The sequence below is a fragment of the Myxocyprinus asiaticus genome, chromosome 37 (assembly GCF_019703515.2).
Source record: "Myxocyprinus asiaticus isolate MX2 ecotype Aquarium Trade chromosome 37, UBuf_Myxa_2, whole genome shotgun sequence".
Taxonomy (NCBI): Eukaryota; Metazoa; Chordata; class Actinopteri; order Cypriniformes; family Catostomidae; genus Myxocyprinus; species Myxocyprinus asiaticus.
Genome location: NC_059380.1, coordinates 24,587,666 through 24,604,144, shown reverse-complemented (window position 1 = coordinate 24,604,144; position 16,479 = coordinate 24,587,666). Strand labels below are relative to the sequence as shown.

Genomic DNA, 16,479 nt, shown 5'->3' with positions numbered 1-16,479 from the left:
GACCGTTTTAGAACAATACAAGTCCTGACTTAACCTATTAGGTTGACATGGTGATGTTGGTGGTTTCAAACCCCAGAAGTTCAATTGGCGAGAGAATCGCCTTTTTGTAGATTGTTCGCTAGAGAGGACAAAGTAACAGTGTTTTATCAGTTTACAGAAGCTGCAAGATGATTAAAATATCTTAATTGAAATGACATATTTATATAAAAGCAACCTCTGGGATTTTCACTCTCATGTCAAAGGTCTCTGGGGAGGAGACCACAACAGTAGCAGATGCCTGGCATTCTGGGTTTTTCTCATGCTTCTGATAGAATCCCATGAGATAAGACATGCCAGGCACGTATTCCTGAATTCTGTGGGAGAGAAATTAACAGAGATATAAAATAATGTCTGAGAATTGCAAATTTGCAACAAGTAGACATTATTGGCATGAGTTGTGGATGGGACTGCTTCTTTCTGTTTCTTTGATGGGGAGGGGGGGAGGTGGTTATTCGGAAGGCTGTTTGTTGGCGCTATTACTTTTGTTTATGCATTTATTTTTACGGAATGCATATTTGCACTATAAGTGTAAATACCACTGCCAACAAAGCTGGTAAATTTCAGCTTCAAGTTAGATGAAAAACTGCAGAAACATAATCAGAGAAGTGGTCTGAAGGGTTGAGCATTTTATTTGCCATTTATTGCAAGCAACTGGAGTTCAAATACGCCTTTTCACAACCCCATTCTTCTTTCTATCCCCATCTCATGTCAGCGAACACAGACACTGTCTTTTGATAAAAATGAACAAAAATATTTTAAAGGTGGAAATAAAGTGTCTAAGGGAATGTTCACCTCTGAGGAAAGTATCGGAGCGTCCCGCACTGCAATTGTGGAGGACAAAACGCTGTTGAGGTGAGATGGCCGCCTCACGAACTGGATTGTATAACAGTTCTGTACGGTTTTAAGATCCCATTAGAAAATGCCCGGTAGTGCATTGCAGGCATCTGCATGGATCTCAAGAGGGCATAAAATCTTGGTTTCTAACCAATAACATGTGGGAGGTGTATCTACAGTATGGTGAGGAAAAAGTCCCTTATTTTGAGTATGTAACTGCATCTGTCGCAACAGCTTCGAGATGCATACATTTTATTTTTATGTTTGCACATAAATTTGAATCTGTCCTGGCAGTGGTTGCAGGGAGAAGAGACATGAACCGAACCGGGGCAAACAATGGTTGGAGCTCTAGTTTCCTCTTTGCAGATCTTACATAGTCAGGAGCCCTTCGGCTGGGGGGGGGGGTTCCCAGCATGTTGTGAGCCTGGCCACGACACTTTGCATCTCGGTCATGAGTGCTGTAGTATCACTACCAGTTCGCCGTTGCTTAACGGGGTGAGCATAGATGAGCATTGGTTTTGACAGGGTGTGCCCTTGATGAAAATCGGGAGCTAAGTCAGTGGCTGCAACACGAATAGGCAGAAAATGTTTCATAGTCTACAATTGCTTCTTTGCAGCTTGGAGTTTTTCAGAGACAGAGTATTTGCATCTCCGAACAAGCTCAGCTGTGACACCAGAGTGTCAGGAAGCCTTACCTTGTTTGCCTCGTGCATCTCTGAAACCCAGAGATGCCACTTGAGTGCCACCAAACTGTCCAGCGATCCACCAATGGCTTAGGCAGTTATTTCACTGTTTGAAGAGCGCTAGGTCGGGATTCTGCTCGTACATGTCCTCCAGGATTTTGCCTGAAAGACCTGCAAAACTGCATGGTCTGCAGGTCTGATGTGGCTTGTCCTGAGGCCACGTAAGACTTAGCCACGAGAGCGGACGTATGTCTGCACGTTATGGATGGGATTGAAGGGCATTACTTTCAGCTAGGTGCAGAAGTGAGGCATAAGTGTGCCGCAAATGCTTCTTCCACCTGTGGAAGTGTAGTAAAGCTACCTGCGGAAGTGGTTTAGTGTAGCTGAGGCTTTCACTCCTGAAACATGTATGCGAGCAGCAAAGGGCGCACACCACATTCTGTAGAGCTCGGCATACAACTCCGGGAATAATGGCACTTTTACACTGGGGAGCGGCTTGACAGCGGCCCCCGTTCAGATACCATTTGCCCAATCAAGAGTGCTCAGGCTCGGATGGAGGAGACCACTCAAGCCTGATGCCTCCCCTTCTGATTCCACGATGGACACCACACAATCATCTGGGGTTATGCCAGATGAAATTTAACCATCCGTCTTTTCAGAACAAGAGGCCCGCAAAGCTTGCGCTGGCAGGAGCCTCCTTGCATTCTCCGCGTTCCATGTCTGAGCCTCACGCTCCACAGCGTAGCGTGTTGATGCTCATGCATTTGCAGTGAATACACTGTGCATCAACGAACACTGCTACAGCATGGGCACAGCCCAAGCATGAAAGACAGCGATCGTGCCCGTCTTGTGGTGGAAAGTGTCTGCCACAGGGAATACATTTGTGATATTCTGTCCTGAAAAGGACGTATATATCACAAGCGTTACTTTTTTAGTTTTGTTTCTGTGAAAAGAACACACACAAAATAGTAATAATTGCAAAGATACACTTTGCTGGGCACCCAGGGAACAAAAGGGAAGATGTCTCTGTCCGCTGAACTCTGTGCACAACTCTCAATGAAGGATATGATCCACAGAGTGAGACCCGTTCTTGACTCTGAAGAAGTAGTTCTGAGGAGGATGTCTTTCGATCCGTCTTATATATGCACGCTGAGCATAGACGGTGAGACTTCAAAAGACATCTGCCAATGAAATTGGCTTGATGGAAAACCATTCAGAGAGATCAGGGCTCTCGGGAGCGACCCCTAGTGTCAGCTCATTGACGTAACTTAGAGTGACTGACTTGAAAGGGATCTGGGTTCTTTTTCACACTTTCTTCTTAACTTTTTGTTTTTGGTTCTTTAATGAGAACAAGGTGAACACTGTTAAAAAGTGACTATTTCTACCGACAGATCATGTGCAAAACATTACTTAATTTGGAGACAAAGGGGATCACTTGCTAGTTTTTGCTGTTTTAATGTGATTTTAGAAATTTCTTCAAGCCTTGATATCTAAGCAGTACCAATATGAGATGGTAAATGTTTATAATGTCACAGTTCGAATCACAATCCCAATATTTGTCAAAATAATAGTAATATGACTTTTAAACCTAATCGTACAGCCCTAATTATAATTAAAAAAAATATATTATTTCAATTGTTTTATTATAATTAGGGCTGTACGATTAGGTTTAAAATTCATATTACTATTATTTTGACAAATATTGGGATTGGGATTTGAACTGCGACATTATATTTGCATTTGTTTTAAATATTGTAAGTAAATTATATAATATATAAACAATGTTAATAGTACCAACTTTTACTTTCTTAACATTTAACAATGGTGCAAAAAATATCCCATTGCGCCACATGGCAGTGATTTTGCGAATGAGTCTCACACGTGACTTAGATTGAAAGCTTTACTGTGGCGGTAAGGATAATTTTGGTCTGGTACCTACTGTACATTTCATGTGATACTAAGAGTTCATATGATACTAAATTGCAAATATGATTTAAGGAAACTAAAAAAGGAACTGATTTCACCTTTCACCAATCGTTGTGAACATTGAAGGTAGAGCTCCCCAGTTTATCTTGGTGTATATGGAAGGTTTAGACGCCGGCTGGCACGCTGTGGACATCCTCATAGATATATCACAAGTCTGACACTCTGCACCCCACCTGAGATGGGCCTAAAAACAAGCGAGGAAAACTGATCCAGTATGGAAATGAAAATCAGCTTAGAAAAGCATAGTATTCAATGCTGGTTTATGCCGGTTTCTTTGTGGTGTAGCTCCAAAGCAACAGCGCATTTAAACTACAGTATAATTCAGTAATTGTTTCCTGAATCAAAACATTGACCTTGTTGTTGCTAGTGCAATGTTATACCACTTGAGCAACAGGAATAGCAGCTTCAGAAAGGGTCATTACTAGAATGTTATTGTTATACCTTTGCTGATGAATGGCTCTTTTCCAAATTTGCATTGGCGCACATTTTCCAGTTTGCATCTTCCCCAACTTCAGAGACTATCATTTCAACATCGTCTCTCTGGGCTGTTGGAATATAAAATGCTACACCTTCGTAGCCCAGTGGCTTTGCAGGAGGGCTAAGAGCAAGTGCTTTTACTATGATTGCAGGGTCTGGAGTGGCATCTAGGACCTACAGCATGGAGAGAATGACAGGGCTTAAATAAATATATCTGACTGTTTCATTTCTAGATAGTTACTCTTAAAGTGCTAACATTCATCCTGTTCTTTTTAAAGTTGTAGATTCAGTGATATTTGTATTAATTTCTAGAAATTACTTTTTATAAGTAACTATAAAAAAATTGCATTGCACCTCAGATGTGGTGAATGAGCTGGGCAGATTGCGTTCTCCACAGGAGATGGACTCATCACTTGTGTCCTACACAGAGGAGGCAGTATGCATATTAAAACCCCACAATACTTCAGCTAATGTTTCAGCGACTAGAACTGATGATGAAGAGTCATAGCCAGACCAAGATATAATTTGCAGAGTTGATTCACATTTCCTGTGCTAATTTTGGTAAAGGTAACTATGCAGAATTCTGCTGGATGTATTTAAACAGAGTGAAATTAGTTCAATATAACTGAGAATACTACACAGTAGCTGAAAACATATTGTATTTTCCAGAATATTAGTTGCATTTTTTTTGTCATCTGAAAGGTCCTGTAATTTACTGTACAGTCCAAAGTGACTTGTTTATTTAGTTTATACTTAATGGATGTTGGCCGGTCACACACATTGCACATCAAAACACGTGCTTATACACAAACAAGAAATCATCAGTCATAGAGAGGGTAGTAGCATCTTCAGTATATAAATTAAGTCATTGTCATGCCTTGCTGTGCAGTCCACTCCTCCTCTCTATGTAAATTAGGCCTATTATAGATTGCATTTCATTCACAACAACTGCCCGGCACAATTTACTTTGCGCAGTTACTGCCAGATTTAATGTAAAATGAACATTATTTAAAAGAGATGTTTGTAATTCATCAAATAACAATCAAATGATGGAGAAGAGCATTATAACCTGGTATATAACCAAATGCTTGGTGTAGTCAAGCACACTTTCGGAATGCTAAAGAGATGATTCATGTGTCTGGACTACAGCATACAGGTGCATCTCAATAAATTAGAATGTCGTGGAAAAGTTCATTTATTTCAGTAATTCAACTCAAATTGTGAAACTCGTGTATTAAATAAATTCAATGCACACAGACTGAAGTAGTTTAAGTCTTTGATTCTTTTAATTGTGATGATTTTGGCTCACATTTAACAAAAACCCACCAATTCACTATCTCAAAAAATTAGAATATGGTGACATGCCAATCAGCTAATCAACTCAAAACACCTGCAAAGGTTTCCTGAGCCTTCAAAATGGTCTCTCAGTTTGGTTCACTAGGCTACACAATCATGGGGAAGACTGCTGATCTGACAGTTGTCCAGAAGACAATCATTGACACCCTTTACAAGGAGTTTAAGCCACAAACATTCATTGCCAAAGAAGCTGGCTGTTCACTGCTGTATCCAAGCATGTTAACAGAAAGTTGAGTGGAAGGAAAAAGTGTGGAAGAAAAAGATGCACAACCAACCGAGAGAACCGCAGCCTTATGATTGTCAAGCAAAATCGATTCAAGAATTTGGGTGAACTTCACAAGGAATGGACTGAGGCTGGGGTCAAGGCATCAAGAGCCACCACACACAGACATGTCAAGGAATTTGGCTACAGTTGTCGTATTCCTCTTGTTAAGCCACTCCTGAACCACAGACAACGTCAGAGGCGTCTTACCTGGGCTAAGGAGAAGAAGAACTGGACTGTTGCCCAGTGTTCCAAAGTCCTCTTTTCAGATGAGAGCAAGTTTTGTATTTCATTTGGAAACCAAGGTCCTAGAGTCTGGAGGAAGGGTGGAGAAGCTCATAGCCCAAGTTGCTTGAAGTCCAGTGTTAAGTTTCCACAGTCTGTGATGATTTGGGGTGCAATGTCATCTGCTGGTGTTGGTCCATTGTGTTTTTTGAAAACCAAAGTCACTGCACCCGTTTACCAAGAAATTTCGGAGCACTTCATGCTTCCTTCTGCTGACCAGCTTTTTAAAGATGCTGATTTCATTTTCCAGCAGGATTTGGCACCTGCCCACACTGCCAAAAGCACCAAAAGTTGGTTAAATGACCATGGTGTTGGTGTGCTTGACTGGCCAGCAAACTCACCAGACCTGAACCCCATAGTGAATCTATGGGGTATTGTCAAGAGGAAAATGAGAAACAAGAGACCAAAAAATGCAGATGAGCTGAAGGCCACTGTCAAAGAAACCTGGGCTTCCATACCACCTCAGTAGTGCCACAAACTGATCACCTCCATGCCACGTCGAATTGAGGCAGTAATTAAAGCAAAATGAGCCCCTACCAAGTATTGAGTACATATACAGTAAATTAACATACTTTCCAGAAGGCCAACAATTCACTAAAAATGTTTTTTTTTATTGGTCTTATGATGTATTCTAATTTGTTGAGATAGTGAATTGGTGGGTTTTTGTTAAATGTGAGCCAAAATCATCACAATTAAAAGAACCAAAGACTTAAACTACTTCAGTCTGTGTGCACTGAATTTATTTAATACACGAGTTTCACAATTTGAGTTGAATTACTGAAATAAATGAACTTTTCCACGACATTCTAATTTATTGAGATGCACCTGTACAGTGATGCTGTATAGTCCTGGCAGAGTGTGCCAGATAATGGTGGTCTGCAACATCCTCTGACATATACTCGCTCAGAACCGTACAGAAAGATCAGAATTGTGCCGTGCAAATTGCTTTCAGCACAAATTTTACATTAACAAATGTGGATTATTTGTCACGTTTTTTTTTTTTTTTTTTTTTTTTTCATGAAACAACGTATGAAAAATTATTTAAACAATTATTTTAAGCAGATGTTCCAAATTAAAACTAGCCTAAATACAATGTCAGGGTTGCTGCAGAGTTTTTCAAATCAAATTTAAGACTTTATAAGACCTTTTCAAGACCTGATCAAATAAAACTAATACCGTATCCCCATACCAAAACAAACCCACACAATCTCAAAATAAATCATGCATCACAGACTCTTACTTAAACTGGCAGGGGTACACATTCAACATGGCCTTAACATTGCTTATCAGTAAAACAAGGTATGATGTATGCAAGTTTAAAATACTCAAGACATGTTTTACACATATACTGTATATATCACATTAAAATAGGTTCATGTACCTTGATATAAATAAATACAAATTAGAGTTCAAAAGATATTGGATATTGCTGATATGACAATGTATTGAAAGAAAGGCAATTAATCTGCCAGTAGTTGTAATATCGGTCACCAATTTTAAAATGTTCTTCGTCTTTCCTTCCAGTGATGGGAAGGGCCAGACAGAGGCTACAAGAGTCCAAATTGAATTCAATTCCTGTTATTAATTAAATGCAGTTTATGGTGCAACCAATATATCAATAACCGGGGAAAAAAATAAAAAATATATATTTTATGCATAGTGCGGAACTTTTAACATTAATATACACCGGAGACTCTTATTTTGAAATGTATGCCCTTCAATGCTTCCAGCTGCTCATTCAAACAGATAAAGGAAATCAAATGTGCACTCCTACAATAATCTACAACGTATTACTATGTAAACAATTAAAAGTAAACATTGTCATATTTCATCAACACTATATCATCATCATCAACAACTGATCATTAGTAATTGCTTGTCATAAATTTCCACGAACTGCTCTGCAACAGCTGGAAACACTCACAACAGTGCAACAACAGTGCCACGCAGCGCATGCATTTATTTAATTAAATCGTATTGTTTTGAAGTTTGATAATCACATTAGGTCATATCACGATTCCTGTCTTTCCGCCCCCAAATTTAAGACCTGTTTAAATGATAATTAAGACTTTTGTTGTATCATTTAAGAATTTTTATGACCTTAATTTTTGGAAAATTGAATTTAAGACATTTTAAGACTTTTTAAGCACCCGCAGGAACCCTGCAATGTGATATGGTGTGTAGATCTTAAGTAATCTACACAAGCGACTTGACAAGGGCGAAGAGAAGTCTGTGCATCCTGGGTCCTATTGCCTACCACATGCAACATCTGTCAGACTGTTAGTGCCACTTATATACAGGTGTGAAATTTCTGTGGTTTTTTTTACGCAATTTTGACCAGGTGCAACTTATATTCAGGTGCAACTTTATTTCCAGAAAATACAGTATTAGCTCAAATATTTAATAAACAAACCCACTGGGTTGGGAATGTGCAGAACTTTGTGAATGCGGGACCTTCCGATTCTGTGTAAATCTGTGGAATTTTCACCAGAGTTCTGCATGTAAAGATTTCATGTGGGCCTGGTCATAGTTAAACATAGCCATGGTACCTTGAATACTCTGTGCCTGAAATCCATCATTTGACTGAATTCTGGAGGGTGTTTGCTGCCAGCAGTGACCTGAATTTGAATATTTTCGATGGGTTTGGCACCCTTTGCTTTGGAAAAAAATAGCATGTCACTTGATAGGAACTCTTCAATATGTATAAAGTTTTGATATTAATAATTAATTCAGGCTTATGGTACCTGGTTCTAGTTGACATGAAAAACGGGTGTGTCCCAGGAAGTAGTACAGAGGATATTCATGAAGATAATGAGCTCGTTTGGCTTCTGCTTCGACACAGATTGCAGTTCCATAAATCTTGGCCTCAACGCACTGCCTGAGTTTCATCTCAGAGTCCTCAGTCTGCATCAGAAAACACTTCTTTTTAGTTTTCACAATTTGTCAAACATCTACAGAAAGTATTGAGAGGACTGTTGTACCTTTTCATCCCTGGAGGTGGGTAATATTCTCCTGGCCAATGGCAGGCCCTGCTGGGAGCCCTCTGTCTCTGGCATCATGGGAGTTATTTTGGATAAAGATGGATCCTCAATGTTCCTCAACACAGCATACACATTAGAGCTGTTTGAGAAAGAGAGAGAAACTTTCAGGATATTCTGCAGAACTTTTGTTTTCAAGAGGTATGGCAGATAAATGTTACTGGAAAACTTACTTGACTGAAAATAACTCAGTGACTGTTTTGGTTGGAGTCAAGTTCATTTCATACTTCTGCTCTTTCACATTTATTTTCAAGCCAAATGCCCATGGCAGGGCGGCGACTGTCTTACTCTTCAGCTCAACCCCACACTGAAATAGATCTGTGTTGATTCCATGGAAGGCAAAATTATCCTTTGTAAATCTGTGAGGAGGAGGGAAGTCAATGTTCAGCACAGAAAATCCCCCAAAACATCTTAAAATGAGTTGTATCTGCTGATAGATTTTATTTGCACTTGTTTCCTATTCACTAGATGGCAAATTAGGTATCTGTGCAAACTTCCATGCCAAAATTGAAATCCTGCAATTCCACATCTTGTGGGTTGGTTCTGAGTGCTAGGTAGTGAAGAATGCAGCAGGGCATTAATTGCCTCACCAGACTGCGATGAGTTTTGTAAATAAGATGCAAACTATAGTGAGCATTATTGGATTAATAAGGAGGTGTGTTTGTGCTGAAAAATCTAATACTTTAAAATAAATATGCCATGCACAGTGTTAAACCAGTGCTTATACAGTAGCCCCTGGCAAAGTTGGACTGTCAGTGGTAAGTGAATAAGCTGAAAGATTTAGCACTGAAATAAAGCATTCAAAATTTATGCAGCTATTTAGTAAATTCATCCCTCTATATTTCAGTTTAGCACAGACTTAATGAATGCCAGCTGAAGTTTGTTTATTACCCAGCAAAGCCGTCTGTCTGTAGGGAAATGTCTGAGCTTAGCAGCTCACCCAGATGTTCCTTAGGAGGAGGATTCATTTCAGCTTTAGCTGTAGTCATAGAATATATTATCATTATTGTAGTCAGCTCATGTCTTTATCTTGTAATAACAGAAGTCTAATGGGAAACTAAAAAAAATAAAAAATCTTATCACCTTTCATTGTAATGGCATTAATTATGGAATAATATTTGCTGATTTCAACCGGGAGACCAAGACAAGTTGGTTGTATGAATCGAGCTTCGTAAACAAGGTGAGGCTTGGTCCAGTGCCAAGCAGTCCCTTTCTGAAGATCCTGAATCTTTTCCCAAACTGAACTGTCCTTCCCTGCAGAAGGGCTAAATGACTGTGGAACACAAAATAAATGCATTTCATTTCAATTGTATTCCCACATAACACAGAATTAACTAGATGAAACAATAATAATGATAATAATAATAATAATAAAAAAATGCCATTGAAAAAAACAACATCAGATGTTTTGAATACCGTCACAATGCTCTGAATGTGGTCTCCACTTATATCCATCAAAAATGCTTCCTGTCCAAACACACGTGCATACGCTGATAATAGAGGCCTATCTTTCGGGAGGTTTTGCCAGTCAGAGAGCTTGAATATATAATTCAGAAGAATAGATGTGAGTTATATGACTGACATATGTCATACATTTCAGAAATTCTGAGACTGAAGATGCTCACAATTTTTATTATAGCTGCAAAATCTGTGACTCCAAAATTTTTGTCGAATGGGGGGACTTTTCCAGCAAGAAATTCTTTTATTCCTTCTGTATGAACTCCAAACTGGAAACACATACATTTTGATTAACAACATTTATATTAAAATAAACCATGATAAATATAAAATACCACTAAATTAATAAGCGATTATGGCTCTGTTCCAAAACATATTGAGCTGCCCATGGGCACCTCATGGGTTCCAAATCAATCAATCATGATGTTCGATTTCAGTTGGAATGCTGCATATATAGGCAGCAGACAGCAAGGCAGCTCACTAGGTTTTAGAACATGTCCTATGAATCTGAAGGATTGATTACCTCAAGAAATTGTAATATTCTCCCAATGAAATGATATTTTCCCTTCAGCATTATTTGTGTGGGTATGGGACTTGCTCCATTTTGCAGTATATAAACATCAGTGGATGTCCCAAACAAAAGGTCATCTGAACAGTCAAGAAAAAACATCAGACCATTTCCAGCACTACTTAAAAAGCCATGCAAATAAAGACATGGCATGTCCACATTTAAAATATAAACTCACCATGGAACCAATCAAAATGCAGATTCTTGCTGTAACGATAACTCAATCGACCAAGTTTGTGGGAAAGAATCTTCATGGCAATATTACAGGCAGTAGATCTTTTTAGAAGAAGGAAAGAGAAAGGTGGGCTAGGGAAATATTGCAAAAGGATCATTTTGAGAGATTTGAACACAGTACCCTGACAATAGAGCTTACAGATGTTGATTATCAGGGGTGCGGGACTTGGCAATGCCTCTGAGCACAGAGTAGGAGAAGCTAGCCACCTGCAGGTCATCCTCCTCCAGGAGAAACTCACTTATTACTGAAATCAGAGCTATGGATGGCTTGGTCTCTAGAAGCACCATGCAGGCCAGCATGCGGATTTCAGCTGGAAGAGTCTTCTGCACAAAGAGGCTCAGGACAATACCCTGCACCTGTACACATAAAAAGCACAGAGAGATGGTCTGTTAACATGCCCATCTGTTGACACGGGTACTTGCTAAGCTTTTTGCTCTACCATTTACAGTAGATTGCTGCTGGTTTGAGCTCCAACCAGAGCACAAACAGTACTGCAATGTTGGTATTATGCTGGTGAAATACTGATGTATCACCAGGGTCACCAAGATTTTGCTAATGACCAACCTGGCCTGGCTAATGGCCAACTTGGTTCAGTTAATAACCAGCTTGCATCAGCTAGAAACCAGCTACCATGTTCCAAAACTCAGCTACCAGTTTAGTTGGATTTCCAACAAAGGTAACTACTGATAAAATCAGAGGGAAATGATAGGTAGTTAATATTGTTGTTGAAGCCTCAATTTCAGCCCTAAACCTAACCCTTACTCTTAAATCTGATTTGTTGCAAGAGTTGTGTTACAGGATCAAGTATGTTAATCTAGGAACATATCCTGCTTGGCTAAATCACGATTGCTGTATTTTTGGCACAATACTTACACTATGGGGGTTCCTGCTTGCAAGCAGTCGGAAGGCCTGTACCGCAGCACTCTGAACTCTGACTGGAAGTTTTTCAGCTCCAACTGAGTATTCTGGAAGGAACTTTAGGAGAGTCTTGATGCTGGAGGGATGTGCTGCATTTCCCAAGGCCCTCAGAGCAAGGACCATGTCCTCCTCTGAATTTTTAGTGAGGCCACTGGCAGCCATATTCAGCAATGGCTGGACGACAATATTTACCAAGAATAAGAAAAGGAAACTATCAGAAAAAAAATGTCATTACACTAACAGATTCAAGTGCAATATTTGTATGAACCATACAACACAGTAGTAGGAGACCACAGATACCTGCACAACTGTGATGGGACAAGGATCAGTGTATACACAGTATCTGTATAGTAGAGAACCATATGCTAAAACCACTGTGTTCCAAAGAAGAGGATGCGATTTACTGAAGGGAATTGTCAGGAACTCCTGGAAATAATAAAAAAAATTCAGGCCAATGCAAAAGTAAGGCCAGAAACATACTTTATGCAAATAGGCTATGTGAACACAGATGTGAATGCTTCTGTAATTAACATGTGCTCTTGTGTTGTTATGGCAGTAACATACAGTTTTCAAGGGGGAGTTATCTTAGAGTTACCTTCAGATGTCCTGTGTTAGGGAAGCTACTTTAAAATGGTAGCTTCCCAAGCTACAAGATACTCACAACTTAAAGTAATTAATCTACAGTCAAGACTCTTTTTTTAAAGCAGTTAGCTACATAACAAGTTGCAAACAACCATGAAGGTATTTAAAGAAGTATATAACAATCAGATTATATTTTTTTAACTCTGCAATCAGAATTAAACAATATCATCTGATAGTTAGGGTGACCACATTAAATTTAATAGATTAATAAAACTAAAAAACACCCTATTCTATATAACTGAATCAAAATGTGGACTAGTTCATATATATATATATATATATATATATATATATATATATATATATATATATACAGGTGCATCTCAATAAATTAGAATGTCGTGGAAAAGTTCATTTATTTCAGTAATTCAACTCAAATTGTGAAACTTGTGTATTAAATAAATTCAGTGCACACAGACTGAAGTAGTTTAAGTCTTTGGTTCTTTTAATTGTGATGATTTTGGCTCACATTTAACAAAAACCCACCAATTTACTATCTCAAAAAATTAGAATATGGTGACATGCCAATCAGCTAATCAACTCAAAACACCTGCAAAGTTTTCCTGAGCCTTCAAAATGGTCTCTCAGTTTGGTTCACTAGGCTACACAATCATGGGGAAGACTGCTGATCTGACAGTTGTCCAGAAGACAATCATTGACACCCTTCACAAGGAGGGTAAGCCACAAACATTCATTGCCAAAGAAGCTGGCTGTTCACAGAGTGCTGTATCCAAGCATGTTAACAGAAAGTTGAGTGGAAGGAAAAAGTGTGGAAGAAAAAGATGAACAACCAACCGAGAGAACCGCAGCCTTATGAGGATTGTCAAGCAAAATCGATTCAAGAATTTGGGTGAACTTCACAAGGAATGGACTGAGGCTGGGGTCAAGGCATCAAGAGCCACCACACACAGACGTGTCAAGGAATTTGGCTACAGTTCTCGTATTCCTCTTGTTAAGCCACTCCTGAACCACAGACAACGTCAGAGGCGTCTTACCTGGGCTAAGGAGAAGAAGAACTGGACTGTTGCCCAGTGGTCCAAAGTCCTCTTTTCAGATGAGAGCAAGTTTTGTATTTCATTTGGAAACCAAGGTCCTAGAGTCTGGAGGAAGGGTGGAGAAGCTCATAGCCCAAGTTGCTTGAAGTCCACTGTTAAGTTTCCACAGTCTGTGATGATTCGGGGTGCAATGTCATCTGCTGGTGTTGGTCCATTGTGTTTTTTGAAAACCAAAGTCACTGCACCCGTTTACCAAGAAATTTTGGAGCACTTCATGCTTCCTTCTGCTGACCAGCTTTTTAAAGATGCTGATTTAATTTTCCAGCAGGATTTGGCACCTGCCTACACTGCCAAAAGCACCAAAAGTTGGTTAAATGACCATGGTGTTGGTGTGCTTGACTGGCCAGCAAACTCACCAGACCTGAACCCCATAGAGAATCTATGGGGTATTGTCAAGAGGAAAATGAGAAACATGAGACCAAAAAATGCAGATGAGCTGAAGGCCACTGTCAAAGAAACTGGGCTTCCATACCACCTCAGCAGCGCCACAAACTGATCACCTCCATGCCACGCTGAACTGAGGCAGTAATTAAAGCAAAATGAGCCCCTACCAAGTATTGAGTACATATACAGTAAATGAACATACTTTCCAGAAGGCCAACAATTCACTAAAAATGTTTTTTTTATTGGTCTTATGATGTATTCTAATTTTTTGAGATAGTGAATTGGTGGGTTTTTGTTAAATGTGAGCCAAAATCATCACAATTAAAAGAACCAAAGACTTAAACTACTTCAGTCTGTGTGCATTGAATTTATTTAATACATGAGTTTCACAATTTGAGTTGAATTACTGAAATAAATGAACTTTTCCACGACATTCTAATTTATTGAGATGCACCTGTATAAAGCGTCCAAATGCACCGACCAACTAAAATTTGTTTACACTAATTATAACGCTAAGTGTAAGTAAACTGTTTATTTTTACTTCTTCATTTACATGAATTGTCTAAAAGGACCGATTCACTTAAATTGAATTTCTCAATGCTACATAAAAGAGAGAATCCCAGATAGCACACATACATCCCCAAGATGTCTGTTTTAGATCTTTTGATCTGGAAAACATTATAATATAATAAGCATCTGCTAAACATCTTAAAAAGAACAGAATTATGAACATTCCAAATCATAAACGTCTCAAAGACATCTGCTGAATGTCTAAGACATCTCAGGGCAGACGTCTTATAGACGTATTGCAGATGAGCAAACAACGTAAAACAGATGTCTTCCAGATCTAAATACATCTAATAGACATCTGTGAGATGTACGTATGCTATCAGGGAACTTAGATGAGTGCATTTGATTTCTCCCTCGGCTCATTCATTTTGACAAATGTAGCATTGTGTGACGCTACACCGCTACCCGTCAGAGAATGTTGCTCGTTACTGGAAAACCAAAACCATTGTGAAAACAGCTGAGCTACTGTCACGCTAGCTGTAGTTATGTTAGTGACATCACAAATTTTTGTTACTCCCCAACAGTGCAAATGTCTGTGCCTTTAAATCAGATGTGTTATTATTCAGGTAGATAACCATGTTGACATGTTACCTAATTTGCTCAGCAATATTCTCTTTAAACTGTTTTGACGTGTCTGTAGAAAAAGAGTTCATGCTGATGTCCTCTACAGAGCCTCTTGTGGCAATGTTGAGAATGTAATGCATACTTGTGTTGCATTATGGATTTTGTGATCTGGCACATTTACAAACACAACGATGCATGAAATCGAGCTTGTTTGCACACCAAGTGCTCACAGACTTTTGTATATGTTAAGGGTCTAACTCAGCTGTGCCCAACCCAACGTCAAATTAATGTAGCTCCTTGACTCACCTGAGCTAATGCCACTGACACTGGTTCAGCAGACAAGTGGTTAAGCGCCACTACTAGCGTCTGTCCTGCCTCGTTTACTGTAATGTCTGCTGCTTTGTATCTGGCCTCAAGGAATTTGAGGATCCTCTCATCCGTTACCTCTACAACCAAGTCCAGAAACCACCTCCTTAAGTCCAAAAAGAGAGTCAATGGGCTGTGGTAAGATCTTGGAATCAGATTTCAAATAAACAGGGGTTAAGAACATACCTGTGCTCATCATTTCCTGCAACCTGCTTCCATAACTGCTCTAGATTGTCAAGTGTTGCCACACGCAGCAACTGAATTAGATCCAGAATCTCTGTGCTGGTTGCACTGTCCACTTGATATATATTTGCCTGTGCCAAGCGCTTGATCAAATCTACAATCTGTTGGAGAACAAAATAGCAAAAGCAAGTTAATTATAAATCAAATAAGTGTAGCACTAATTAAAATGAATCTAAACATCTGTATGTGTTTGTATGTTTATGTGTGTATAATCTAGGTGGTCTGCCTTTGGCACTGGATTGCTCAGATCTATCATCAAAACTGGAATTGGATTGAGGTTCTTCTCAGTCTTGAACATCAGGTTGCCTCGACTCTGCACCTGCCCAATCACTATTTTATCAGTTGTGTCAGAAACTTTGAGGAGCTCAATGTCCCGTCTGCAAAGAAAAACAGCAATGTTACTCACAATCAGCAGTGCTGCAACTAGTGTTAGGGAAGCTATTTTGAAACTTCCTAAATTACTTGCTATTGATAATTTACACTACCCTTTTAAAAATATAGCAATTGTACACTGCC

General features: G+C 39.2%; 1 protein-coding gene across 1 annotated transcript in view; it reads right to left on the bottom strand.

Moving 5' to 3' along the window:
* Positions 1 to 16,479, bottom strand: part of LOC127428182 (vitellogenin-like) — a 28,890-nt gene that overhangs the window by 208 nt on the left and 12,203 nt on the right. The window contains exons 7-27 of the mRNA XM_051676351.1: positions 16,190 to 16,340; positions 15,907 to 16,064; positions 15,661 to 15,826; positions 12,440 to 12,565; positions 12,095 to 12,313; positions 11,360 to 11,577; positions 11,165 to 11,262; positions 10,942 to 11,066; positions 10,586 to 10,687; positions 10,377 to 10,496; positions 10,044 to 10,233; positions 9,852 to 9,939; positions 9,134 to 9,319; positions 8,904 to 9,042; positions 8,667 to 8,826; positions 8,472 to 8,578; positions 4,374 to 4,439; positions 3,984 to 4,193; positions 3,581 to 3,726; positions 215 to 353; positions 35 to 118 (exon numbers count right to left, since the gene is read on the bottom strand). Of these exons, the coding sequence (XP_051532311.1) occupies positions 38 to 118; positions 215 to 353; positions 3,581 to 3,726; positions 3,984 to 4,193; positions 4,374 to 4,439; positions 8,472 to 8,578; positions 8,667 to 8,826; positions 8,904 to 9,042; positions 9,134 to 9,319; positions 9,852 to 9,939; positions 10,044 to 10,233; positions 10,377 to 10,496; positions 10,586 to 10,687; positions 10,942 to 11,066; positions 11,165 to 11,262; positions 11,360 to 11,577; positions 12,095 to 12,313; positions 12,440 to 12,565; positions 15,661 to 15,826; positions 15,907 to 16,064; positions 16,190 to 16,340 (2,995 nt within the window). The 3' untranslated portion in view covers positions 35 to 37. The remainder of the gene's footprint in view (positions 1 to 34; positions 119 to 214; positions 354 to 3,580; positions 3,727 to 3,983; positions 4,194 to 4,373; positions 4,440 to 8,471; positions 8,579 to 8,666; positions 8,827 to 8,903; positions 9,043 to 9,133; positions 9,320 to 9,851; positions 9,940 to 10,043; positions 10,234 to 10,376; positions 10,497 to 10,585; positions 10,688 to 10,941; positions 11,067 to 11,164; positions 11,263 to 11,359; positions 11,578 to 12,094; positions 12,314 to 12,439; positions 12,566 to 15,660; positions 15,827 to 15,906; positions 16,065 to 16,189; positions 16,341 to 16,479) is intronic.